We start from the raw sequence: 26,340 nt of genomic DNA, 5'->3' as shown, positions 1-26,340 counted from the left end.
GGTAGTCTAATTCTTATGCTTCTGTACATTCTCCTGCATGAAAGTTCCACCATTTAGCAGGACAACTGCTGCTTCCACCAGTTTAGTGGTTTTGTTTGGTTGGTTGGGTTGGTTGTTTGTTTTTGCAAATTTACACATTTTACAACAAAAGTTATTGCTCATTCTTGACTTTGCTCTGATATAGGAGCAATCCAATGAACCCACATTTATTACATATTGCACAGGTGAAAAAAATGAAGTTTAGTAGTTTGTATTTCTGAAACTTCTAACTCTTGAAACAAGCTATTTCTTATAAACCTGCCTGAGCTGTTCCCTCATTCAAGTATTTTGGTTATCATATGAAACTGGCATAAATGCTTCTAGACTGGCCTTTCACAACATAACAGTTTTAAAAACCCTGCCTAGAATCCACTCCTTGAAGAGGGTGAAGTAATCTGCTACAGATAACATGTGCCATTGAAAGAGTCTGAAGATACGAGGCTGTGATCATTCTTACTAGTGATGCCTATGAACATCTCCTCCTCATTTCTTCAGTTGAAAAATATAAGATATTGGTTAGGTCTGAGAAAAATGTCTCTTCGAAAGTGTCACTGGAAAGGCTGGTCCTCCAGCTATCCCAGTGAGAACCAAGCAACAAATATGCCAATACACACTAACCTCTAGGGAATTTGTCAAATAGACAATATTCTCCATGAGCACTGCCCGTTCATCAAATTCCAGTTCCAGATCAAGAACACGTGAACCTTTCTTCTCCAGATTTTCCTGTCAAAGGAAAAAACTGGATTAAAACCCTCTGAACACTGCAAGTAAAATAATGCTTCAAAATGGCAAGCAACATACATCAGTCATGAAAAGAACAGGCTTTTAAACATAAGAGCTCTCTGCTGGCACAATATGCTAGCACAGGAGCAACTATTCTCTCATAACAGGGTTTCTTCCTCAGGGAGTTAGTGACACTGATGGGAGGAGTAAGAACAATTATAACACATCTTTAATATAGAATTCAAAAGGTGTTTTATATTCAGTTACTTATAATCTCTATTTAATGTGCAGGTTGAGAATTCTCCAAGTCAGTCAGCATTTCAGTGCTATTTCACAGCAGGAAATTTAGTCATGACCTAGTTTAAAACAAAGAATGAGCATACAACAACTGGACATGTTCACAACAGTTGTAAAACAAGTTCTCTGCAGGGAAATAACAATCACTGTATATGTTAACATAAAGGTAACTTAGTTAGTACAGAAAACCAAAAACAAATCACAAGATCCAAAGTATTAAAGGCAATATAAAAAACACCTTAAAAAAAACCGAACTTCATCTTTGGAATTTAACCTGTCCCTTTCTCACTTTCATATGCTGAGCCAGATGTCTCTTTAGAAGCTCTGCTCCATCAGACTTACCCTGGCAGTAGTTTCCTCGTCAGTTTAATGTACGAGATTCCCTAAATTAACAATGAATTTCTTCCCTTTGTAAACATAGGGGAAGCTTTGGGATTTAAGCCTTCTTTTGAAGAAATAGGAAGCAAAAGCAAAAATGCTTCTTGTACATTGAAACTGCTGAATAATCAGTTTCACAGAACAATATTCTGGTCGAAGGAATTTGAGTTCAGTAGTTTCTATGTATTTATATGCAATCGCTTACTGATCATCTTTTAAAGGGCAAGGATCAATTATTGGGTAAGCCTCAGCATGCCGACCCATTCCCTGCATGCAACAGAATCATTAACTATTGCCAGATGAACACTAGCAAAAACCAGGCGTGCTTCAGACCTAAACTTACTTGTATGATTGAAAGCTTGTCTGATCTGTTTAAACTGTACTAGCTGATCTAATAAAATAGTACCTTTTTAAAAACTTCACTTATACAGACAGCTTCATAGCTGCTTTGCGCTTTCTATTCCTCTAAGAGTTTTTGAGCTATCACAAAACAGAATAATTAGAATGACATTAGACAGAGGGCAAGAGAATGCTTTAAAACAGCATTTATATGACAAACATAAGGTTAAGAAGTAGAAGACATTAATAAATACATTTTTTAAAAGCCACTTCTTAATTGGTGTAAAAATGTTACTTTTTCCCTTAAACTTTATGATTTTTCCATTACTAGTCCCTTCCAACATCTACGAATCACATCTAGAGTCAAAAAGATTTTAAAACTGCACACAGTATTAGAGGTATGTCCTCACCAGTGTGAACAGAAGGTAAGGATCAAGTCCCACAACCTTCTGGCAATACTTTGCCCACTGCAGCCCAGGACACCATTAACCTTTTTCTATACAAGAAGTGTCCTTCTATCACATACCTTAATCATGGCAACAAAAGGCATAACCTTCTTCATATACTTCTTCAGCTCTGGCAAGTTGTTAAGCTCACTGGCGATTACTTTATTATCTGGCAGTTGACCTCCACTGACCTAAATGTTAATGAATATACATTAAAAAGAATAGGCATCATTTAAAAAATAAATACTTGCCCTTTAATATCATATACCCTCCACGCTTTCCCAAAATACCAGCAAACACTATCATTGATTTCCACACAATCATTTTCTCATCCTTTTAAAACATTTTAGAAGTAAGACTGTAAAATCTTGACCAAAACCACTTATCTACTGCCATTCAAGCAACTCAGTATTATTCTGTTTTCTTCACTCTTGCCTTTGACTATATATTAAGGTACCTGAATGATATACTAAAATACATTTTAAATCCACATTTAATTCTTGCCTCAAGCAGATTTTCATGCAGTGGTTTTCCCAAATTGTTTGTACTTTGCATTCACAGTTCAGATATTTGCCAACGCTCCAAGTCAGTGCATCAGACTGAACAGCAGAATTCAATACTGATACAAGAAAGGCTATAGAATTCCCCAAACTTAACACTCTAAAGACAAGTTTCACTTGAGGAACACTGGTTTAACTCAATATTGCACGTTGAGAGAGTCATAACTCTCATCTATCAGCTACAACACTGTTTAAGCTGAAAAAGACGATGGTTCATCAGCATGCCAAAAACCATTCTCACCAGTTTCCACATTAGAAGCAGACTCTTCTGCTTTCACAGAAGCTAATTTCTTCTGCTTATGACATATATTGCATTTCAACATATTCCTTGCAACATCAGTGAACGGCATACACCTACTTAGAGATCACAAAATGCTTCTAAGCCCTCTTGCATAGTAATATTAATCTCTTAGTCAACAACATTTCCTCAGAAATACTCCTGGGAAAGAGAATATTTTAAAAGTTTATCAATTTAAAAATGAAAAATAACAAAACATGGGCCAGTTTTCACTCAAAAATTGTCAAAAGGAACAAGGTCATACTGTCAAATCAGTGGTATTCCTCAGAACATCTTCATTAAGCATTGAAAACTACTAGACAGATATAAAAGCACAAAGGAAATTAAAACTGTCTCACTTTATATTTAAGTAATTTGGTAGCAAGTTACAGCTTGTAAGTTTCTTTAGAGACAGAAAATAAGAGTACAAAAAAGCAGGTAAGCAGCCCAAAGAAACAAGAGCAGTCACCTGGTAGTGCTTGCGCAGAACTGATAAGGTGGTGTGCTGCCAAGGCGGGTAGTTCTTTGCCACGTAGATGGTACAGTGAGAAGGCTTCTGGGAAGGTTCTTTAGTACTTTTCTAAGGGAACAATAGGGAAAAAAAAGTAACATCAGGAGGGAGTTCTGACGCAATCCAGAATTACTGAGTATGAAGACTTAAGGATGACTTAGTACACTTCACCTTTCCTTTCACAGGTGCCATGAAGCTCTTGAGACGAAGTCTGAGCTCATGAGCTGCTTCCATGAGGTACTGAGAAGAGCGAATTAGTATCTCATCCACAGGACCTGCTATTGGCCAGGAGGCTTTCATGATGGAATCAGGCTTTGAAGAAAGGAAGAAATTAAATGCACTGAGATAAAAATACATTAGTGTCTGGTATTTTCTCAAACCATTATAGCTTGAGTAGAAACTGGTTTACACAGTTTGAACCTCAATGAGCACCCACCGATAACTCAGTTGTAAAGGAATAAGTATACAGCCAACAAGCGCTAATTTGCAAGTATGTTAAAGACTACATATACAAGCACACCTGCCATAGAACTACATAACTTCACATACAACATTTATTTCTCCAGTTTACCTGCCAACACAAGTTCAAAAGCTAATTTTCATGCATAAATGTAGAAATGTTTCATTATTTGGATTAATTTTAGATCACCTCTCAGTGAGAAGATAGTCAAAGTGACTTGTATGAAAGTTACATATATCATTACAGTAACCACGAATACACAGATTAATTCAATATGCTTGTTGTGATATGGATGATGACCTATTATGGCAATTCATACACTAATATAGGACAGACGTTTCTTTTACCTGCATATGAATGGCATCCACAAGTCTGATACTAGCCTTACTAAAAATCAGTGAAAGCTTAGCTCTGAATGAAAAACCAAAACTGAAACATACACTACTAGTACCTTTCCCAGCAGCGACCAGATGTGTTCACATAAGTGGGGACAAATGGGAGCCAAGAGCAGAGTCTGAACTTCAATGAACTGAAACACCAGCTCTCTGTGCATTCCTTCTATCGCCAGCTCACGATATTTATCTTTTGCTGCCTGAAATAAAGCCAATTTAACCACTATTAATATGTTAAAATAACGTTACATATGTTAAAACAACCATTGATATGTTAAAACAACCATTGTTAACACATTAATTGACAAGGAGAAACATTTGAAAGAAGAAAAAAAAACAATTCTTTGCTCTAACATACCTTTAGAATGTAACAAGTTTAGAACTCAATAATATATTATTAAAATATATTATTGAAAGAATTACATTCTTAAGCCTGCAAGTGTAAATCTGTCAGTTGACCATTGTACAATAGCATGGTACTTTAAAAAAAAAAAAAAAAAGTGTTTTTTTGAACAGACATAACATACAAAAATATGCACAACTGCGTATCAGGTACTAACATTTTCAATAACTTGCAAAGATACTAAAAAGTAGTAAGAAAAAGGTAATGAATATGGTCTATCCTTATGCATACAGTACAGCCTATTTAATCACGCTCCTGAATAACATAAAGGAACCACATAAAGGAGTCTCTGTAATTATGTGAAGTGGCATGGTTCAGCAGACACTCTGGAGACATAGTTTATAGAGTATATCAAAAAGCATTCTACTTCCAAACAATTCTGTTGATTATCATCTGTATTTCTTATACAGAGTTCCTTATTACAAAGGAGCAAAAAGGAAACACTCTTCTCAACAGCATCTTTTTTTAAAGAGCTTTTTGCTCATATTAGATATCAAAACTATTTGCAGCATCACAGGTGCCCTCCTCTAGACTTTTGCAAAATGCCACAAAAAGACGTTTATAATTTAAGACTACTGAAGCAGTCTTTTTTTCCTTATATAATTTGGATTCCAATTCAGTGGTACAATTAAGGATCAGAGACATTAGGATCAAAAGAAATCCACGCAAAAGTAATAAATGGCAAGTATTAGTTTTCTACACCTGAAAAGAGATCACCTACCTGAAACTCAAAGAAGCCAGTTTTTAGTGCTTCCTTAAACATCATCTTCTCATAATTTTGATCTGTCTTCATTATGCCTGCATTCATTTCACTAGGGAAGAAAGTGAAATCATCAATATTGTCCACTTCACTTAACAGCAACACTGTAAAACAACACTATCAATGTCAGTAGTGTGACACAATTATTATTCTGAAAGTGAATCAAAAATGTGTTTTGCTTTATGGAATTCATTAACTTGTAGAAAGAAAAGAAAAAAAAAAACTACAAAGATGATCCTAGCAAGATTTAAAAAAAAAAAAGGACCAAACTACGTTAGCCTTTGTAAAGTACCTGGCAAAGACTCTGTCATTGAAGGTGTCAGCAGGACCGCTTCTTAGACTGTCTCTGTTTGCAATCATCTCCTTTACCCACTCCACCCACGTGTAGAGACGAAGAATACCAGCATCAGCCATGGCTTCCACAAAGTTGGCATCTTCAACAGTGTCTCCAGCATCAGCCAAGGCTAAACGCATGCCTGAAAGTAACCACAATAGCTAACATGGCTGGCATGCAATTAGCTGGTAGATAGGGATGTAGGAGGCAAGGGACTCAAAGTCAATTACTAGAGATATCTCAAAAGATGCCCTTTACCCATGATGGGTAAAAGATGCCCTTTACCCACTGCCGTCCTTATAAAGAGGAAGAAGATCAGACAGACACCAAGAGAGTAGTACAAACACTGTTCAAAAACCATGAGGATGCAAGGAAGAGCATGGCATACATTTATGCACACACAATAGCATTTGTCTGATGTTTTGACCCCCAGTGAGAACGGGTTTTCACCCATCCTAGGCACCTTCTAGAAAGCCTCAGCACTGGAAGTTTTGGATTTAAACAGGTGTTGTCTTAACACTCATTCCAGTTTTCTAAATAAAGTTCAGCTTTTCAAGCAAAACCAGCTGGTAAGTGGTAGATTTACTGCAATTAAATACTCCAATATATCCACTGCTCCTTCCAGAGCAAAACATTAATGATGCCAAAATGACTAAAATTGAAAAACAGAAACAGGTCAAAACATACTTACCATCTGCAGAAAACTTGTCAACAGCTTGAGTTAGCGTAAGAAAGTTACCTGTAGATTTAGACATCTAAAAGAAACAGAAAAACCTTGTTTTTCTCCTACATTCATTTTGCTGTTGGATAAGCAAGACAGACAACAAGAATTTGGGGAAACCACTGAGAAAGTATTTTCTCATGAATCACAGCAAAAGCAGTTTGGTAAAACTGAACAATGTCTCATAGTAAAGACAGACTAAATTTTGCAGGTACTGATCCAATTCCTGAAATTTCTTGAGACTTGAACAAATTGTTACTACTAAGGTCTGCATATACCACAACTGCATGGAAATAGTAGCTGCTTTCTGTCTCATTTGGGTTCCACCCTAGAATTCATCAGGCTTCGGAAAATGGGATAACTGGTACCAAAATTAAATCCCCAAAGTTACCTGAATTAAATTTCTGAAATCAAAATAATACTTTGCAATTGACATTTTCAGCTTATTCTGCATCAGTTTTTGAGGTAGAGCCTTGGTGGTTTTTTTTTGTTGTTTGTTTTGTCTTGTCTTGTCTTGTTTTTGTTTCAATTAGACAGTCTCCAAGGTCAAATTCTAAGGTTTAGGCACTTTTAAATTCAATAAAGTTCAATTTCAGAACTTGTTGGAATTACAAAGTTAGTCATACAAACATTTTCTTCTTATACCTACTCCAAGCCTTAACAAATCAAAAATGCAGTCCAAAAAAAAAGCATTCTACATTCTAAATTATCCTAAAACTTAATAAAAATCCACTGAAATCTTCACTAAACTGATGAAGCAATACAAGAACTAACAGGAAAAGGAGTTAAGACAGTATTGGAGGAAAGGCATGTCTTTATCTCCAGTGAATGAAAAACTTAAGGGCACCAAAGAAGGAACTGAAGTTTTCACAATTTCTTCCTCTTAATTTCCTAGATAGATTTTTTTCAATCTGGCTACCAAGTGCCTATTTTGACAGCTACATACACAAAACCTCACTATACCTTTTCAGAATTGAGAAGGAGATGTCCATTTGCTCTCACAGCTACTGGCCACTTTTCTCTGTTTGAAGACAAGATGCAAAGCGTATAATTAAGTAGAAATATTCCTTTTAAAAGAGAAAATAAACATTTTATGTTCCTGTTTGGGATGAATAATTTAAATGAAATCTTCAAAAAGTATCTGGAGAGGTGGCTTTAAAAAAAAATCCAGGAGTGTCTTTGAAGATGAAAAGAACTGTAATATAAGGGCTAGGGCTTACCATTGCTGACATGCAAAGCAGGGAGCACTGCACCGACAATTACACTTCATTTACCTTACCTCCCTCCCTTCAGCTATATTTAATTTAAAAGACTGTGATTAGCACTGCTCAGCAGCACTGGATAGAGCTACACAGTCTTCTGTTGGGCAAACCCACATATCTCGACCAGTGGAGGAGGCAGATTCATTCTCCATGATCATTGTTACTATACATGAGAAAACAACTTTTCCTATATACAGTTTTATACAACTTTTAACTAGCGGTTCAAGGCAATACAAACAGTATATTCATGCTTAGGAACTACATCTTTCTAAAAGTCCCGTGTGATTGGCAAAAATTCTCAGCCTGTACTATACAGTCCACAGCAGTATATATATATATATATACACTTATATATATACACACACACACACAGTTTCAACGGTCCGTGAGAAGTAATTAAGAAAACATTGATAATAAATTCACTTCAATCTCAGTGCAAGAATATGATTCAACATCAGAAAATCCATAGAAAGAGATATTTACAGAATACATTTGACTTTTATAAAGGAGGTCAATGAAGGCTACACTAAAAATTAATTCTTTACTTTTATACATTTTCTTTCTAATGTGGCTGTTTAACTGTGAGCTTTTCATGCCTCCATAGACAGACAAAACAAATGAAAAATAGTGGCAAACATCAGAGGTTCCTGCACCAGCTGTATATGGATTTAGCTCTAGACGTTGCTACTGTATATTCTTCTCTGCTTCTCAAAGATAGAAAAAGCCTTAAAGATACAGCAATGCTGTTTTAAAATGTTTTTTCCATGTACCCTCTAAAGAAGTACCAAGAAAAGGTACTGTTTCGTTAGAACATGCAAATCCTTAGGCTTGTTCTAGAGCTATGATTTAAACTGCCAAATCGATTGCTCCATGAAAGAATTCCAGCGTTTAGAACAGGGTTTCAACAAGCCAGAAGTCATATTATGCAGTTAAATTTCAGTTTTGCTTTAGCCAGTATTTTAGAATCCGTACATAAAAAACCTTGTATCTTAAAATCTTTAAAGAATTCTAGGGAAATAAAAAGGAAAAACAAGGGTAAAAAACCTTCAATTTCAATATCTTCTAGTATAGACAATGGTAAAAACACTGATATAAAGAATAAGTTTTTAAGCTAATCCTGAATGTTAGGTGGTCAAAAAAATTAGCAAAACCATCAAAACTAAAAACTCTCCAGCTTTATCTCCTGCACACCTGTGTTTTGCATTAGTTCCGAACTTACCTTTGATCTGACCACATAGCCACATGATTATAGAGGTAGTATGAGAGATGATTTGGAATGAGATCTTTGCCAGAGACTCTGAGATCCACAGGATACCAAAATTCAAACTCCTCCTTTAGCTTGTCCAACTTCTCTTTCGGAATATCTGTTTTAGGAAATGGAGCTGCCTTGAAGAAGATGTAATCCCAAACTTCTTTGCTCATTTGATGTGCCCTGCACAGAATTACTGACATCTCAATCTGAGATTAAAAACTCCTCTTACAAGCCACAGCATTTTGAATAAAACTTCTTATATCTGTTGATTCATTCTCACAACATACTCCCCATTTGAAAAGCAAACACGAACAAAAAGAATATAGGCATTTTGTTCAAAATTGAAGGAGTCAAACATGAAATACAAAATCAGAACTCAGAAGTACCAGCTCAGGCCATGCCCTGCTTAAAACGTCCTTTGATATTTCCTAATAACCATAAGGAATTCTGTAAAGAAAAAGCAATTAATAATTAAAGTATAATCTTGAATGTCCTGAAAACCTGTTTATTTTACAAATGCCTTCCCCTCTAGGCACCACTTGTGACCTTAATTCTGTAATGAATACCTATTAGTATGTAAGTTTCTCTGCATTCCTTGCACTGGGTCATATTGTCATTCCTTCTGGTTTCCATGAAAGTAGAATAGCAGGAGTACAAGAAAATTTCTGTACAATTCAAGATCACCTTCCTACATGGAAAAATGTGTCCCGTTTCCTGTGCACCCTTCACCCCTCATTACCAACACAGAGCTGGGATACCAAATTCATTCAAAATTACTATCAAATAAGACACGTTTTAGCAATTACTGGAAGTAGGATCCACAAGTTAAAAAAAATTGTTCTACATAGTTTTTTACTCCTAGCTTCTTGGAGTTTCACTGGAGTCTACCATATACTACCTGAAAACATTTCAAATTAAATAGTGTCAAATCTACATTTACCATCTTTTAACATCTACTAAGGTGCTTTGGCCCTGTATTATGCAGAGAGGAAAAAAACTTCTGAACCCAAACTACTTTTGCAAATATTAAACACAGTTCAAATGACAGACAATACCACCAGTTCAGAACAGTCTTATATGCACCAGTTTTCTGCTTTAGCTCTGGTGGTTCTGCTCTATGCTTTAAATTACTATTGTGTGCTGTGACTTCGTTTCTATGTTTGTTGCTAAAGATTGTTGTATCTGAATGACGAATGACATGATGTGCCATGAATCCCTTATTTACTGTACCCCACAGAGTTAGTCTTAGTTAAAAAAAAATGTATTTGCTAATACTAAAAAGAAAGATGTTATCTACTCATGTAATAGCACAATGTAATTTTAGGTACTTAATTACATACATCAAATCTGTAATTCAGTGCTAAGGATGGTCACTTCAAAGTTTGTTCCCAGACACTACTAGTGTGTAGGTAACCCCTCTGTAATTAGAGAGGTTTGAACACAGGAGAGGTTCTGCTCTCAAGGACATTCCTTCCCTCTCTCTGGCCACAGTACTACTTCCCTTTTTCCTTTGTATTTCTCTACAGAATTGCTACAATTTATCTAACAAGCAAGCTAAGTTTTGACAGTAATGCCTTTTAAACACAAAAGCAAATCAGCCTGCTTGGCAAGTCTTTGTCAAGAACAGGACAGAAGAGGACACAAAATTAAACAAGCAAATTTAGTGATTCACTCTCCTTACCTAATGCCTACAGGAGATTCTCCCTGGCCCCTCAGGTTCCCTCCTTGTAACAGATGAGCAACTGTGTAATAGGCCATGTAGATAGTTGAGTCAGAGAGAGACTCTATCAGCCACTGCTCATCCCAAGGCAAACGGGTACCTGGAAGAGATGGAAGCCAGGTATCAGACAGTCAGTATCATCCCTACTTGCAGGTCTAACAAGCAAGACATCCAAGCATACATTAGCAGTTCATGACTTTTAGTGGAATCTCTCTCCTTCTGCAAGTACTCATGCTTACACATTTAAAAATCCTTTAAAAAAAAAACAACTGTGCATTTGAAAATTTTATTCAAGAGAAAATACTTGCCATTTTTGTAGCCAGCATCTTACAAACAAATTTTAATTCATGATTATTTGTTGCAGATTATAATGCAGTTATAACAGCTGTCCCATGTCAAGCTGCACCTGCTTTCACACCTTGCAGGCTACACATGCCAAAGGCTAGTCATCATTTGAGGAGAACACCCAAGAAATGGAATTAGTCCCTTCTGCTAAGATTCCTTCCAAACCAACTGCCCAGTCAAAAGAAAAAAAAAAGCCAGAGATTACCCCTAGCGCCACAAGTTTACAAGATAAAGGGTGCCTTCTCTGGGATGCTGGGTCAAGATTTAAATTGGATAAGTGTAGAACAGATTTAACTATACCATTTTGGATCCAAGGTACACTTCAGCCTTCCAAATGAAGTAATGAGTACAATACTCATGAAGCAATGAGCAAATACGTTTTTTGCTTACCTAACCCATACGTCCTTGAGCATGCATGCTCTTGTAGCCATCCTAAAGTAGCTTCAAAATTTCTCCTAGTCTCTTCACAAAATCTGTAAGAAATAAGCTATTACTAATCACTCCTCTCAGTCTTCTTAGAACACCATCACCAGCAAACAATCTCTCCTCTTTACATCTGCTTTTATAACTTACGTCTCTAGATGTTTCAAGCACTCTGATGCCTGTTGCTTCCAGTCCACTTCACCATAATCTAAATACCTACAGCCATGAAAAGTTTATGTAACAAAGCAATCAACAAGTTGGATATAACTAGACAGTAATGCTTTAACTACAGCTTTACTTCACTTACCACTGGTCACAAAGGGACACGACACATTCATCAGTAGACCTTGATATGACTTGTTTCTCAGGTTCCATATAAATCATGGCTTCATCCTATGGGAAGAGATCATTATACACCTAAAAGGGCAATAAAGCTAAGATAAAGGGTAATAAAGCTAACTTAGCAGAGCCTTGAAAATCCTCGCATCTAACACCCATCATTTTTATTCTAATTTGTTTTACAGCATTTATTGCATGGCCTTCATAACTGCACTGGCTCTCTGCCTCAGTATTTGCTTCAGTAAAATAAGGATAATATTTGACTATGTACCTCCTAGATGCCTCAGTTCACATAATTCTGTGAAGAATGTCTCCATTCATTATGAAAAGGACAGAAGCAAAACAATATTACTCGTTAGTTATGCTCCTAGCAATTGAAACTATTTTGGGAAAAAAGTTATTTACAGCAGAATCTAAAACATATAACAAATATCACAGCTACTATTTAAAAAAAAAAAAAAAGGTTGGGAAGGCAAAGAAAAATAGAACAGTGAGCTTTAATTCTTCCTTCACAGACTATATATTCTGATGGAGGATGAAACAGTATAAAGCGTTATAAGCTGAACATAACAATGCTGCAATGGCAAGCAAATATTGACAAAGTAACAGATGCCTCTCTCACTTCCAGTCCTCACTGGGAAAATCTTATCAGAGTAATGACGATCATTGTTCATTTACTCTTTCTCCTCTGCTTGATGAGCCCCACCCAGAAATGGGGTGTCTGCATGTAATGAATATCCTTCAATTTTACTTGAAAAAGCCTATAAGTTCAGATCCTATACTTTGAGTATCTCACAGCTTTATCAAAGATGAAAATCAGACCAAAATATTTCCTAGACAAAGTGATGGGATGAAGCAGGGAATAAGATGTCTCTACTTAAGCTATTCATCCCACTTAACCAAAGAACACAAGCAATTTGAGCAGTAGCATATACTCTGTAGCTACCCTAAGAACCATGAAGAGGACTGCAGAACAAAAGAGGTTTCCTCAGAGACACGATTATTGTGAAAAAAGACAAAATGGATGATTTAGAAGAAGCTGTGTGCATTCTACGACATACATTATCCACCATCATCTTCTGAATAAGTTTCTTGACATCTTGAACTTTTTGTCCTTTGTATCCATCTACCAACATTACCTGTAAAAGATGAGTCAAGAGAGTTAATTGTTTTTAAATTAAGAAGAAATAGGTGCAGTAGGTATTTGGATCTAAGAAAGAAATAGCGATTACTGGATTTTTGACGTGCACAAATAGGAATCAAGCTTTCAGGTTGTTTGTTGGTTTATTTTTTGTTTGTTTGGTTGGTTTTATTTAATAGACAATCTTCTTTACCTAAAACAAAGTTGTATACAGGTTGGCATGCGTATAGGCAACCCCACATAGCTAGTAAGAACAGCAAATTCTTTCCAGCTTAGGAGAAAACAGCTGAGGATTACATCAGAGTAACCCACTACACGAGTAGAGACAAAAAAAATGTATATATTGCCATCTTTTCCTATCGGTTTCCAAATCAATACTTTAACAAAATGGATCAATTCTTTAATGCGACCACTTGCTAAGAAACCAAATTATGAGCCTCAGTTTGTATTCACACATTTCTCTATTCTCTTTCTTCATTTCTACACAACTCCTCCAACTGTAGAATGCAACTGCAGAAGAATTCTTAATGAAAAATGGACTCTTGAAAAAAACAAACAAAACTCCCTCTTTCCTGCTGTTTTTTTTATTTTATTTACCTTGCCCCATGATTTTTTTTTCTCCCAATCAAACTAAGCCAAATCTTTTATTACTTACTCCTTCATAAAATCCTTTCAGGTATACTCTCTCCTTGGCCTCAGCAAGTTTCTCTCTGTCGTTCTGGCTCTGGATTTTGAGCTCATCACAGACTGATAGAGCACAAAGGTTGCCATATCCTGGGATTTCGATGATGGGCACCTGAGAATTAACAAAACAGCGTCACATATTGACTTCAAGTTATCTCAATGTAATATCTACACAAGGATTTGTCTTGTAGATTTGATATACTTCACAAGAAGTGATGCACTGAACAAGAGACAATATTTTGCTTGATTTGCAGGCCCTAGGCTAACACGAGTTTGAACCAGAGATCAGGAAGGGAAACAAGAGGCGATTATTACTTATTGTGTTTGTGCTGCATGATATAGTAGCACGTTGTACTACTCTGCGCGTAGATTTGCAGCATCTATTAGTCATCAAGTTACGTAGGCATTTACAAAGTATCAGCGCAATTCCACTGATAAGCTCAAGAATTCTTGGTGGTCCCTGCTGGGACTTCTGATCTGCTCTCCCACAAAAAATAACCCAGTTTTATCTCCTCACATCATGCCAGCACCAAGTTATACCAGCACTGAAGCTAGCCTGTGGAAGCAAGGGTAATAAGACAATGTTGGGATGGCTTTACCCGTCACCTGTTTTCCAATGAAAACTGATTCAGCCATGAGTCTGTGTTAATAGGAAGGGACTTCAGCCCTTTGCACAGAACAGATGCAGCCTTGCTTGAAGGCAAGATAATTATTTTAAGTTTTAACCAACCAATAGGTTATCGATGTAAAGATGCACTTTCTCCAAAACAGTAATTTTCACAAAAATTGGTACTTTTATTTAACTCTGGTATAGCACAGAATAATAAATCTTGACTGCAAACCCTAACAGACCAAATATTACAACTATAACAAAACTGAAAGTTTAATGTTTTCATATCTCTTTCATCTGAAAAGTAGAAGTTTGGGAGAAATCAGACAGAAATTCTGAGAGAGGCAGGCAGTTCTGGCACGTTTCTCATCAGTGAATGCAAAGCCATGTGTACTGCTGATGCACACAGTTGGGTGTACTCACCGGTTCAAACGGCAGGACCATTTCATCTTTAATGCCATACTTCACTCTCAAAGCCTTTGAAATTCAGAAAAAACACAACATGAATAGAAGTAAACTCTTCTATCTTCGAAGGTTTTTAGTGCCTTTCATGGACATAGTATTTTACTATAAAGCAAACAAAAATGCTTCTCTACGTGCTCACCATTTCTCGCACATGACTTTAATCCCTGTCTCATTTTCACGTGATTTTCTATCAGAACGAATACATTTCTAAGATGGAAAAAGCCACACTAGAGCCGAGTAGAATGGAACTTCAACAGCCAGTGGACAGCTGTTTAGACACTGATGCCTTTCTGAAATTGTGATAGCAACAGCTACTCTACGTAGCTGAAATTCATTTGAAAGTTTGAATTCATACAGAGTTCTCATCTCTGGAAGTTATTTTCACAACAGGAATTTATTTCCATTTCACTGACACTCTTCTCTGCATGTTAAGATACAGAAGTGACATCATTCTCATTCAAAAACCCTCCTTGAAGACTGAGAATAAAAACTTTGCTGACCTCAGCTGGTTTTATTTTGTTGTTTAACTACTTTGATTTGAAGTTAGAGATGGCAGAACTACAACCAAAGGGACTTTCGTTTTACCCACTGGATATCCCCTTTTGTCGCTCCACACCCCGGAAAGGAAATAGAAAGACAAGTGATTCAGGTAAGAGACTGACCTGTTTTTTTTTCAAATCTCTCAGGGCTGCAATATCATCTGGAGAATCAGAAGGGACACTTGTTACCACTCCGGTTCCTTGACAAAGAGAAAGATAAAACAGATAAAAAGATTAGTCAACATACTGAATGTACAGCATGCATCAAACAGGCTTAGGCAAGAAGCTGTTGCAACGTTACCTTTATCTTCCTTGATTGTGAGCATGGGAAGAGCATATATAACTTTGTAGCTGGTGAGAGGTGCAGAAAGTGCAGCGCCAAGAATCTCCTACATGGGGCAAAAGAATATAATTACTATAAACAGCACTTTTTCAGTCTAGCCGAGTAAGCTCTTCTTGCTGATACTATTTTAAACTTGCATATGTGCAACATATGCATTCATGTGCATTGCATATGCATTCATATGCAAACATGTGCATTCCCCACATATTATAAACAAATACGTGTATTGTTAGACAAGGAGGAAGTACTTAAGAAAAGCATCTGTGTACCATTTGAGATAATACATGGACTATTTACTAGTCAAAAAATCAAATAGCAGATAATATTGACAAAATAATTCAGAGCAAAGCAAAATTACTGAAATAGAAAGTCTAGAGCTGGAAAAAGATAAGCAGGAACACAGTTTGCATCCAAACATTTTGATCACATCAGCATCAAGACACTACCGAGAGGGTAGACACTGCAACAGGCTTCCTAGAGAGGTGGACATGGACAGGCACAAGGTGTCAGCCAAGAGGTATTTGGATAGTGCTTTTAATGATATGCTTTAACTTTGGGTCAGCCCCAAAGTAGTCTGACAGTTGGACTCACTGACCTCTGTAAGTCCCTTCCTACTGAATCTATTCTATATTGTTTTTTATAAGAATTAACTAACCACGTTCAAAAGCTAGATTAAACTAAAGGCAGTAAAAGCATATTGTCAAGATTTATGCACTGACAAGAGGTAGTCTAGGTGCTGCAGTTGTCTTCATCCCTCTCTAATTTGCTTGGATTCATATCATCTCTACTAATGAAGAATCAAAACGTGTACTTTCTACTTCATGCAAAGCAGGATCAAGAAGGATGGAAAGAAATTTTAGTGAACAAAGATCAAATGATGTAAACAGCATGAAGGTACTCTGGATTAGGATGAACAAATGCCAGTAACCACGCTTTTACTACCCTTTAATTTCTGTTCTCCGTAAATATCAAAAACTAACATTCAACTACAAAACTAACAAAGCTGTATTCACAAAAATGGAAGCTTCAGCACCAGTCTTTTTCACATAATACCTTACAGCTGTTACTTTACAGCTATTACTTTTCTTCTTTTTCCATTCCTAGCACAGAAGAGTCATCACTCTTTCCAGCACGCACAAAAATGCTACCTAAATCATTCATTTATCAGTAATGCTAAGGCAACAGTAATGCATTTGTCAATGAGATAGTATATCTGGTTAATCTCCCAAATGTAGTACTAGCTGCCAAAGAAGCTCTTTTGCATTTTTTAATTTTTTTTTTCAAGTTACTTAACACTCAGATTTTTTTGTAGTTCCTCTATTTTCTTTATAAGCAGAATTCTACAGCCACCTTTTTAAGTATAAGTAAGCTTCACAGGAGTAGATAAACCTGGCCCACAAGCTGCAAGATGCTTACTTCTCCCATCAGTTCCTTGACAACAGGTACGACTCCATTATCTTTTGTAAAGCCCTGGTAGGACATGTTCCTGGCAGCTCTTTGCGTACAGATAAAAATATCCCCATTCACAGTTTCAAAGCCGATGTACTTCATATCTGGGCGAACCCAGCAGTTAGTCTGTCCAAACATGGTCTCTGGTCTGAGCGTAGCAGCCACCAAGAAGATATTTTTTCCTCTTAGGCCACTGGGGGGGGAAAAAGTATTTTATAAGTCAGCAAAATGAAAACATTCAGGGTAATACAAGACATGCTCTTAAGTTAATACGAACTGTAAGTAACATTTCCTAAGGGATGAAAGTGGCTCATTAAGCTTCTTTGCGGGGCTTTTAATTTAACTTAGTTTTTGAACTCCCAATTTGTGTTCCACACAGACTAGTGAATATGGCAGCTCAAAACAGAGACCAAGTCTTTGCATGACAAATAACACTACAAAATTAAATTCTGCATTAGGTAAAACAGACTAATTTAATGGTTACTTCTGGCCGTAAGATGGAAGTTATTTGCCATTATGAATTCAAGACCTACCTTAACTTTGCTGGGTAAGGATCTAACACCTTCATTTTTATTAGAGTATATTCTTGAGGTCCGACACCCTACAGTTCACATAAACAATGCACCAATCAATATATGAAGTTGACTCAAGCAGTAAAGAAAATAAATTCTATTCTGTAGTAACCTAACACAAATGCTGTTGAAAGCACCAGTTGTTTCTTCAAAGAAAATCATATTTCCATTGATACAGATGGCTGCTTAATAAAATGCAGTCTGAAGAGAGGGGTTCTGTTTTATTCCTCTGTCTGAAAATTTACTCATGACAGCAACTATCTCAGCAACATAACAAAAGCTTATTTGTTTTGTTTCAACAAATAGATAATGATATGCTGTAGTGATGTTGGTGGCACAAATTGCCAGACAACCACAGAAAATAGCTACAGTGGAAAATACTATCCATAGTTCAGGATAAGTATTCTCAAAAGTGGAGTTCATTCAATTTTCACATGTACTGACAACTGAGAACAGATAGTTCAGTATGTACAAAATACATTTGACCAAGATACATTTTTTCCATTCGGTATTTAAGAACCATAAGCAACACATAAAAATGTCAACTAAAAATATTACCTCTCCTGTTTGCCTGTCATGATCCATGCAAGGCTGTCCATCTTTTGGAGAATAAATTGTGTATCTAAAAAAAAGGTATATGTTCATTTAGTAGTAAATACAATAATCTGTAGATGAAGAGAAGGAAAAAAGCTCCTTATCAAAGGGAGATTCCCTAAATGGTATTTTCAAATTTTGCCTCTGTTTCCACTGCCGCCAGCAAGTTCTTGCCAGAGCTTTCAGTATTGACCTTACTTTGCTTTGAGTCGGCATCTGTTGTCAAACTAAAACACAGGGACGCTATTTCACAAACGCAGCTAGCACAACAAACACACTATGTTACAATGTCTATAGGGCATTTGAAATAAAAGGATTTTAGTTTAATTTGAGTCATAGGCAAGTTCTAGAGACATTTCACAGGGCTCCAAGTTTTGTAAAGCTGAGTTTATCCAAACTCACAAACGCATGGCAGGCTTACCGTTTCCCAAACTTAATCTTATTTCTTTCTCTTAAGGTAAGGAATTGCCATCGCACAAAGGAATCATAATAAGGGTTAACATCTGTGGTAATGAAAGAACGCCTCCAATCCACCTGGAAATGTGTAAGAGTTTCTAGTAAGTAAATAAAGAAATTCAAGGAAATTTGAATTACTGTAAAACCCTAACTTTAAAACTACAAAAGACACTTTTCTCCAAAAACATATTGCAAGTACATATCCTACTAAGGGAGCAATGTGCATGTGCTTGGTCTTTCAGAGCTGACATGTTAAAGACAAAAGAAGCGTATCCACAAATGTAGTAACAAGTCAAGTATGGCTGCTTGCATAATTGAATTTTAGATTTCATACAGTTACCTTCAATCCCATGCTTTTCAGATCCTGGACAGCAAGGGGAGGGAAGTAATCCAGCCAATGCTCGGCTTCAGAAAAACCAATTACTTCTTCATCAGATAGACCCAAAGACTTCATAATTCCCCACTGGTATTTGGAAGACCCAGTCTTGGCAGCAGCCTTACTCTAACAGGACAATTGTGATTAGAAAAAAACTGCACGTTCTCACATTGACAATACCTTCATATGCTCCAGTGCATTTTTCCCTCCACTTACGTTGTGGTTTCTATTTCCAGATATAGAAGTTAATATGAATATTCTAGTTGCCTTTCACAGTGAAGACAACTACAGTTTGATCTACAGTATTTCATTTCCTAGCTCATGTTCAACTACACACAATTTAGTACCCTTCCCCCCTTTTCAACTGACACATGCTTAGATTTATCACGATACATCTGCAGAAAATGTGTGCCATGAGAAACTGGCAAGAAACGACCAGTTAATTGATGTGCTGGTCAAACAAATGTGTATTTTTACCATGAAAAGGTGGAGCAGTCCTATACTAAATCCTTGTAATAAAAGCCTTTCCTGCTGGTACTTTGCTCATACTACTTTTTCCAGCTATTGTCCTTCAGCTATCTTATGTCTCTACCCAACTGGAACTATCTGCAAGAGCAATCAAGATCCTATCTACTGTTGATGCAGAACAGGCAGAATCCTCAATCTAATACTTATACTGCAACAATCTCTTTGGAATAAATTATACACATTAGAACACCTCTAAAGTTTTCCTGGACTTGATTCTTTCCTTGCCTTGTGATACTCCTAAAATCATACATCTCTTACAAATCGGATAAGTCACAATATTTTGAGTGATTTTCCTTAGGGTATTTACAATAGAGTACTCAGAATAGCACATCTAACCCCTACTGCTAAGAAAGCAGGGTTATTTCATAGTTTGTGAATGCTCTGTGCAGCAAAACATTCAGAGTATTATATTACTCTGGATGATCTCATTTCTCTTAGGAGGCTATCAAACAGTGCACCAGCTTATCATTAAGTTTTCATGTATTAAAATGGCATCTCTGGAACCATGCAGGAAGTGCATTTTTTTCAAGTCAACCTTAAAAGGACCAAGTTATCTTGAAAAAACAATCAAAATATTTTTATCACAGGCTTCTCTGAGGTACGTGTAGGAAGAAGAACGAACTATGATGCATACTTTGAAGCTTTTTGAGCACAGCTACCAACCCAGAGTCCTTGTTTAATCAACTTTACCTTTTTCCCTTTTGCTTTGTCTTTGATGATAAACTCTTCTTCTTTTTTAACAGAATTTTCTTCTTCCTCTTCCTCCTCATCAGGAAATTCAGGGGGGCAGCCATATAATTCCATTTCTCTTTTTAGCTTATCTGCACAAGCCTAAATAGAGTTATTGGTAGACTATCAGCACTTTTCCGTAGCTATGATTGAAGCAACTGACAAGGATCAGTTTCTACTGATAACACTGTGTTCTACTACAACACTCAAACTTTTTCTGGACATTGCATGACCTTCTGGGAGACCTTGCAACTTAAAGAAATCCTGCCAGGGCAGGATGATGCTTACAGTGAGGATTTCCTTCAAATGAAATAAAACTACTTGGACTTAATTTTGAAGCATTTTATTTTCTAGTATGTCATATTGCATAGTTCAAGCACAAAACACATCTTTACTACAAATTCAGGTTCCAAATCACACTGTCTTAATAATTTTTTGAATAAATTACCATAATGTTCCAGACAGACAGTAGTCAATGTTCCAAGTAACTTTACGCATAGAAAGCATCAGAAAAAGCCCTCAGTAACTCTTACCTTGATAGGCATCCCAGTGCAGTGTAGACCAAATGGGAACAAACAACTCTTTCCCTTTAGCCGCTGATACCCAGTTGCAAACTATAAAAAGTGGAAAAATGAAACACATGAAACAAGAATGGCAGAGGGCTAAATCAACACCCTTCCCAAAACGTAAATGTAATTCCTTTTCCACATGAAGCTACAAAGAAACAAATGCAGCCAACAGCATCTAAGAAGCTAGTTGTAGGAAAAAGTAAAAACACATTTTGTTACCAGGCCTGCCTAAGCACAAAGTCTTCCTAATTTTCAGGGGGCTGTTTTTGACTAGTGAAGAATGCAAAGAAGAAATGAATTTTGTGGAATCCTATCCATTAATATCTAAAACCTGTTAACACACAGGTAATAGAGCACAGTAGTCACTAACAAAAAAGACAATACGGTTCTTTGTGAAGTTTGTGCTAATTAGCAGCTAAACAAACAATAGGAAGCAGCACCTCCTAAAAATATCTGCAAGTGTGAAGGAAGAACCAGAGGAAACACCTGCATTCTAGTTTCCCAGAACAAATTAAAAAAAAAAAAGTGATACGTAGTCTTTCTTTTCAGCCACCAATATTGCTTCCAGAAATATGAAAAAAGGGAAGTTTGAATACATCATTATTGAATCTATGAAGTAATTAGCAAGGCATTCTGTTAGCTTGACATTTAACTATAAAATTAGCACATAACTACAAAAGTAGCATTAGCTCCTTTAGAAGAAGCCCTTAAAGGTATTAGCAATGGAAAATTTTACCTCACATTTGGATAAAGAAAATGTGTGTCCCAGGTGAAGTCGTCCATTCATGTAGGGGTAAGGAAAAGTAACAAAGTACTTTCCTTTGCTGAAAAGAAATTCAAAGAATTGAAGCATACGAACATAGAACCATGCTTTGAAAGTGAGCACCAGGAGAAGCATAAATAATACCGTTAACATCATGGTATGTTCTGATATTATCAGCTCACAGTCACATGAAAATACTTTTTTTTCTTGCAATATCATGAGTCTTTGATTGTAAACCACTGCTACACTAACAAGTTTTATCATGTTTAAAAAAAAAAAAAATCAGACTGACATCACAAAGAAACTTTGAAAAATTGTCTTCCAAAGTTAGGAAGTTCTAATCCTGATTCTCTAAACAAACTACTGCAAAGGCTTACAGAAATAATGTATTTAATCTCTCACTGTCTGAGTTCAGCCTTACTAGTGGTACGCTGTAAATAATCACTTAATATTCAACAATAGTATTATTGCACAGCATTTTGTATACATATTATCATAATCTGACCTCTGAAAACATCTAAAATAATTTCTAGATATCTAGGACATTTGAAATTTCTGCCTCCACCTTCGCAGAACTGCCTCTCCTCCATGGCTCGCCTTTACCCTTCGGACACTACTGCTGATAATATCAGTGTGCATAAATAAAAGCTAAGTCATTTATTTACTTGCAAAATATTATAGCTTAAGAAGCTGCCACCTGTTACAACACTTCAGTTATTATCTTGGTTTAGTTTGACTTTCCCATGTAAGAAGTAACCAACCTCATGCTGCCAAGGTCACTGCTTTTTCACTCAGACCTTACCCAAGCCACTAAAGCTGTTTCACAAGTAAGGCTCTCTATACTGTAAGGAGCATCGATCCTCTTGATTTGAGAGGAATTCTGCTCTCAAGCTTGCTCAGCATTTCCACAGCTTCCGGCTTAAACAAGATTCTCATGGTTACTCTGAGATAGGAGAAAAGCCAGGAGTTAAGCAGCCCTTCCCCATCCCACCGCATGCTCCCTCCGCCAGTCAGATACTCTTCCTGGTGGCGGCACCGCTCCGTTCGCTCCTCAGCTGGTCACAAACGTAATTCACCATTTCTTACAGCTCTTACAGTCATGAGCAAGCTGTGACCGAGGTAACCAAGAAGCTGCCCCTCTCTGCTTGAGCAGTACTGCACCTGCCACAAGGGAACTCACACAAAATCAAAATTTGGTAGCTGCTCAGGCACTAGAGCAGGCAGTATCTGTCCTGGGGAAAGAGTGAAGAGACCAGACCAGTGCTACACGTACCTGGTATTTTAGAGGGAGCAATTTCAGAAAGCTAAGAGCGATAATGAAACCAAACATGTGGGAAGAAATTTAAACAACAAAAGAAGCACCTTCTATAATAAGCAGATAGCAGCTCAGGAATATTCTCCCACAAGACCAGGTGGCCATTATCAAAGTAAAGTATTAGGTTAACTGAAATCAGCACAGATTAAAAGCAGAATGCTCTATTAAAAAAAAAAATCAACTAACAAGTAAGAAAAACGCAATAAAATTCACAGCCGTTCAAATGAATTAGAAGCGACAAACACCAACAAGGAATGGAAAAATGCCTCAGTACAGATATGTACATATGTATACGTACTCAGTACAGATAACTCAGTACAGATGCACACACAGAGATAACATCAACAAAAGGTATTTTATTTGAACAAAATAAAAGAACATAGGTAATCCTATCAAGGGCATTATGAAATGGAAACAGCAAAGAACAAGACGTGGTTGAGGCACAGCACCTCTAGAAACACAATGAAATCACATTAGCAGAGAAAGCTTTAAGCAAGGAAGCAGAAATGCAACGAAACGCAGGGATTGGAACTGAGGTCAGGTAACTGAAATGAAACAAAAACATCACTAGCTATTAAAACATCCAAAGAAGATCTGTGGTGGAACACCATTCCCTTTAAGTAAAGGACGTTTTCTTTCCTAGGGAATCCCCTTAAGCCTAAGCAGAAATTATAGCGAAGAATTTATTAAGCCTGAGTTTTGGAAAAGATCAACCACATTATAAGTCATCTCTCCTGGCTCATTTTCTCTGAATAACTGTGATATTTAGTAATGATGCGGATGTTTTTGCTATCACTTCCTAGGATTGAAAATTGCACGAATGGCACCAAATCTCTCACAGCAGTTCTATCACAATACCATGGAGCTTTAAGAGCTCAGCTTAACAAAAAGCATCACAAGTAAAGCTTTTTCCTGCACAGGATGAAGTCCCACTGTGACTATGTAAGGAACGACTGCAGAACCGTACATGGCGGCAGCACCTCTCTCTCTCTTCTAGGGTAGCTTTTAGTAGTACCAGCTATTTTATGAAAACAGAAGTTTATGACAAAGCCCTGAAGTAAATACACAACGTTTTAACTAGAGTGTAACAAAATCAAGTTAGCAAGGCAGTTTTTCTTGATTTATAGGGTGGTCATACGTAATCATAGTGAACGCTGAAATTTCATGTTTGCTCAATATTGTAAAACTGACCTACCACGTTCATTTCAGTCAGAAACTAAGTATTAATTACAACCCTAAATTTCAGACTGCGTTTCTCTTAAGCCAAAAAAGATTTCTACAATGCTAACAAGTGTACCCACACAACCACTTTTATTATGCCTCCTAGATTTAGGATTCAACTTGTCTGACCCATTTAGGGGCACATGTGTCATTCACTATTTACGCAGTCCTGAGACTAACACTGCTGAAGCTGCAGCTCGCAACAAGAGCAGTCCAAACTGAAGCTCTGTGACTAACAAACAAGTCACACAACTTCAATACAGTTCATATACTAAAACAGATTGCAGCACCTCATCTGAGTAATGGTAATGATCACACACCCGGCCTTTGTCTGTTTATACACAAAGCAGAACAGGTTAGCCTACACCAGGACCCGAGGTGTTTGCTGAAGAATTTTCTATTCTCAGTGAAGCAGAGCGAGTACACGCCTCCTGAGCTACCGCACCACAGATAGAGGAGAGATCCTTTCTGACTGGGCGGGTGTCAAGCCCTCCTACTCCTTTACCATATTGAAAAAGGTTCCTACACACCAGAAATTAGACATCTCAAAAAGGAATCTTGTTTTTAAAATCCCAGATGGCACTGAAACTACCAAGGAACGAGAGGACTACTGGAACGTGGCCAGCACGTGTTCACCACCGCTTCATGCCATCAGATACGGAAACGCTAACTTCATGCGTGAGAACCTTCAGATGATGGAAGAACACTGTTACTTCCAAAGAGGCCACTCTTCCCCTCCCTGGATATTGATGGAAAAAAAGTTCCCTGGAAAAAAGCTTCAGATAAGTGACAATAAAACCACTAAATAGCGTGACGATACCTCTCTCGGTTCTGCGTGTCCGGAGCATTCGCCTCAAAGACTCGTTCATCGTCCCACTTCTGCTGAATCTCTTTTTCAATTTTCTTCAGGAAATCAACTTTTGCTGTCCCCTTGCGTTCCTGTGAAACAAAGAAGAGCAGAACTCTGGGTGAACAGGTTTCCGAGCGCAGAACCGCAACGCGCTGCGGGCCGCCCCCAAAGCCCTTCCGCTGCCGGGTGCCGCGGCCCCAGAGCGCGTTCGTGAGCATCTCCCTGGCCTCCGTAACACCGCGGCATCACCTCACAACGGAGCATCACCAACATCACCAACATCGCCAACACCACCGACACCCCCCAATCACCCCCACATCACCCCCACGCCCCAAACGGCCCGCGCCCACCCGCATCCTCCGGCCTTCTGGAACGCCTCGGCCCCGCGCGGGGCGGGCTGGCAGACTCCTTCCCAGGCGGTGCCGGCCCGCGCGCGGCGCCCCGCCGGGGGCCCGTTACCCCGCCAGCACCGCGCAGCCCAGAGACGCCCGAGCCCCGCGGCCAGGGCCGCGCTTCCCCGGCGAGCGCGGAGCCGCGGAGCCGCTTCGGCCCCGGCGGCTGCCGAGGGCCGGGGCGGGGCGGGCGCTGCCCGCGGCACACGAGCCCCCGGCGCTCCTTCCCCGGCGCCTCCCCCCGCGGGGCGCTCCGCACCCGCCCGCCCCCGGCGCTAACGCCGCCTGCCCCCCCCCCCCGCAGGGCGCCCGCAGCGTTACCGCAGCGCCGCGGGCAGCCCGCCCCCGGCAGGGCCCGCACGGACCGCGGGGCTCGGGGCGGCCCCGCCACGGCCCGGGCCCAGGCCCCGGGAGCGGCCCCGCGCAGCCCCGGGCGCCGCCGCCGCGCCGGTCCGGTCCGGGCAGAGCCCGCCGGCAGCGCCAGCCCCGCGCCGGCCCCACTCACCGCCATGCTGCCGGGAGGAGGGGCCGGGGGGCGGCGCCGCGCCCCGTGACGCGCCGGGGCCGTACCAAGGCGGCGGGGCCGGGGGGTGGGGCCGGCCTCCCCGCCCCGCCCTGTCCGTCCCGCGGCCGGGCGCTGCGCCTTTAAGAGCACCCCCAAAGATGTCGCCGCGGGGCTCGGGCGCTCGCGCGACCCAGCGCGGTGACCTCCGGGTCGCGCTCCCGGCGGCCGCCATTGGCCCGCCGCGCGGCGGCGCCGCCG

General features: G+C 38.8%; 1 protein-coding gene across 3 annotated transcripts in view; it reads right to left on the bottom strand.

The window, feature by feature from the left end:
- The window catches only part of LARS1 (leucyl-tRNA synthetase 1), a 30,131-nt gene extending 3,918 nt beyond the window's left edge, over positions 1-26,213 (bottom strand). The window contains exons 1-29 of one of the 3 annotated variants that reach the window (XM_080554848.1): positions 26,083-26,213; positions 25,156-25,274; positions 21,773-21,860; positions 21,001-21,081; positions 20,429-20,569; positions 19,175-19,336; positions 18,800-18,912; positions 18,343-18,406; positions 17,746-17,813; positions 17,180-17,405; positions 15,722-15,809; positions 15,544-15,620; positions 14,840-14,893; positions 13,778-13,918; positions 13,043-13,120; positions 11,950-12,035; positions 11,793-11,858; positions 11,610-11,692; positions 10,836-10,974; positions 9,122-9,334; positions 7,604-7,661; positions 6,611-6,674; positions 5,878-6,061; positions 5,547-5,637; positions 4,482-4,622; positions 3,742-3,882; positions 3,529-3,639; positions 2,303-2,413; positions 658-762 (exon numbers count right to left, since the gene is read on the bottom strand). In XM_080554848.1, the coding sequence (XP_080410974.1) occupies positions 658-762; positions 2,303-2,413; positions 3,529-3,639; positions 3,742-3,882; positions 4,482-4,622; positions 5,547-5,637; positions 5,878-6,061; positions 6,611-6,674; positions 7,604-7,661; positions 9,122-9,334; positions 10,836-10,974; positions 11,610-11,692; positions 11,793-11,858; positions 11,950-12,035; positions 13,043-13,120; positions 13,778-13,918; positions 14,840-14,893; positions 15,544-15,620; positions 15,722-15,809; positions 17,180-17,405; positions 17,746-17,813; positions 18,343-18,406; positions 18,800-18,912; positions 19,175-19,336; positions 20,429-20,569; positions 21,001-21,081; positions 21,773-21,860; positions 25,156-25,274; positions 26,083-26,088 (3,099 nt within the window). In that variant the 5' untranslated portion in view covers positions 26,089-26,213. Of the gene's footprint in view, positions 1-657; positions 763-2,302; positions 2,414-3,528; positions 3,640-3,741; positions 3,883-4,481; positions 4,623-5,546; positions 5,638-5,877; positions 6,062-6,610; positions 6,675-7,603; positions 7,662-9,121; positions 9,335-10,835; positions 10,975-11,609; positions 11,693-11,792; positions 11,859-11,949; positions 12,036-13,042; positions 13,121-13,777; positions 13,919-14,839; positions 14,894-15,543; positions 15,621-15,721; positions 15,810-17,179; positions 17,406-17,745; positions 17,814-18,342; positions 18,407-18,799; positions 18,913-19,174; positions 19,337-20,428; positions 20,570-21,000; positions 21,082-21,772; positions 21,861-25,155; positions 25,275-25,535; positions 25,808-26,082 lie in introns of those variants that run through there. The other 2 variants (XM_080554847.1, XM_080554849.1) reach the window with 2 other exon arrangements.
- Positions 26,214-26,340: the final 127 nt, after the last annotated feature.

Source organism: Anser brachyrhynchus (assembly GCF_964034855.1).
Source record: "Anser brachyrhynchus genome assembly, chromosome: 14".
In the NCBI taxonomy this organism is placed as follows: Eukaryota; Metazoa; Chordata; class Aves; order Anseriformes; family Anatidae; genus Anser; species Anser brachyrhynchus.
Note: the sequence above shows the minus strand (reverse complement) of the source record. Positions and strands in the feature narration are given on the sequence as shown.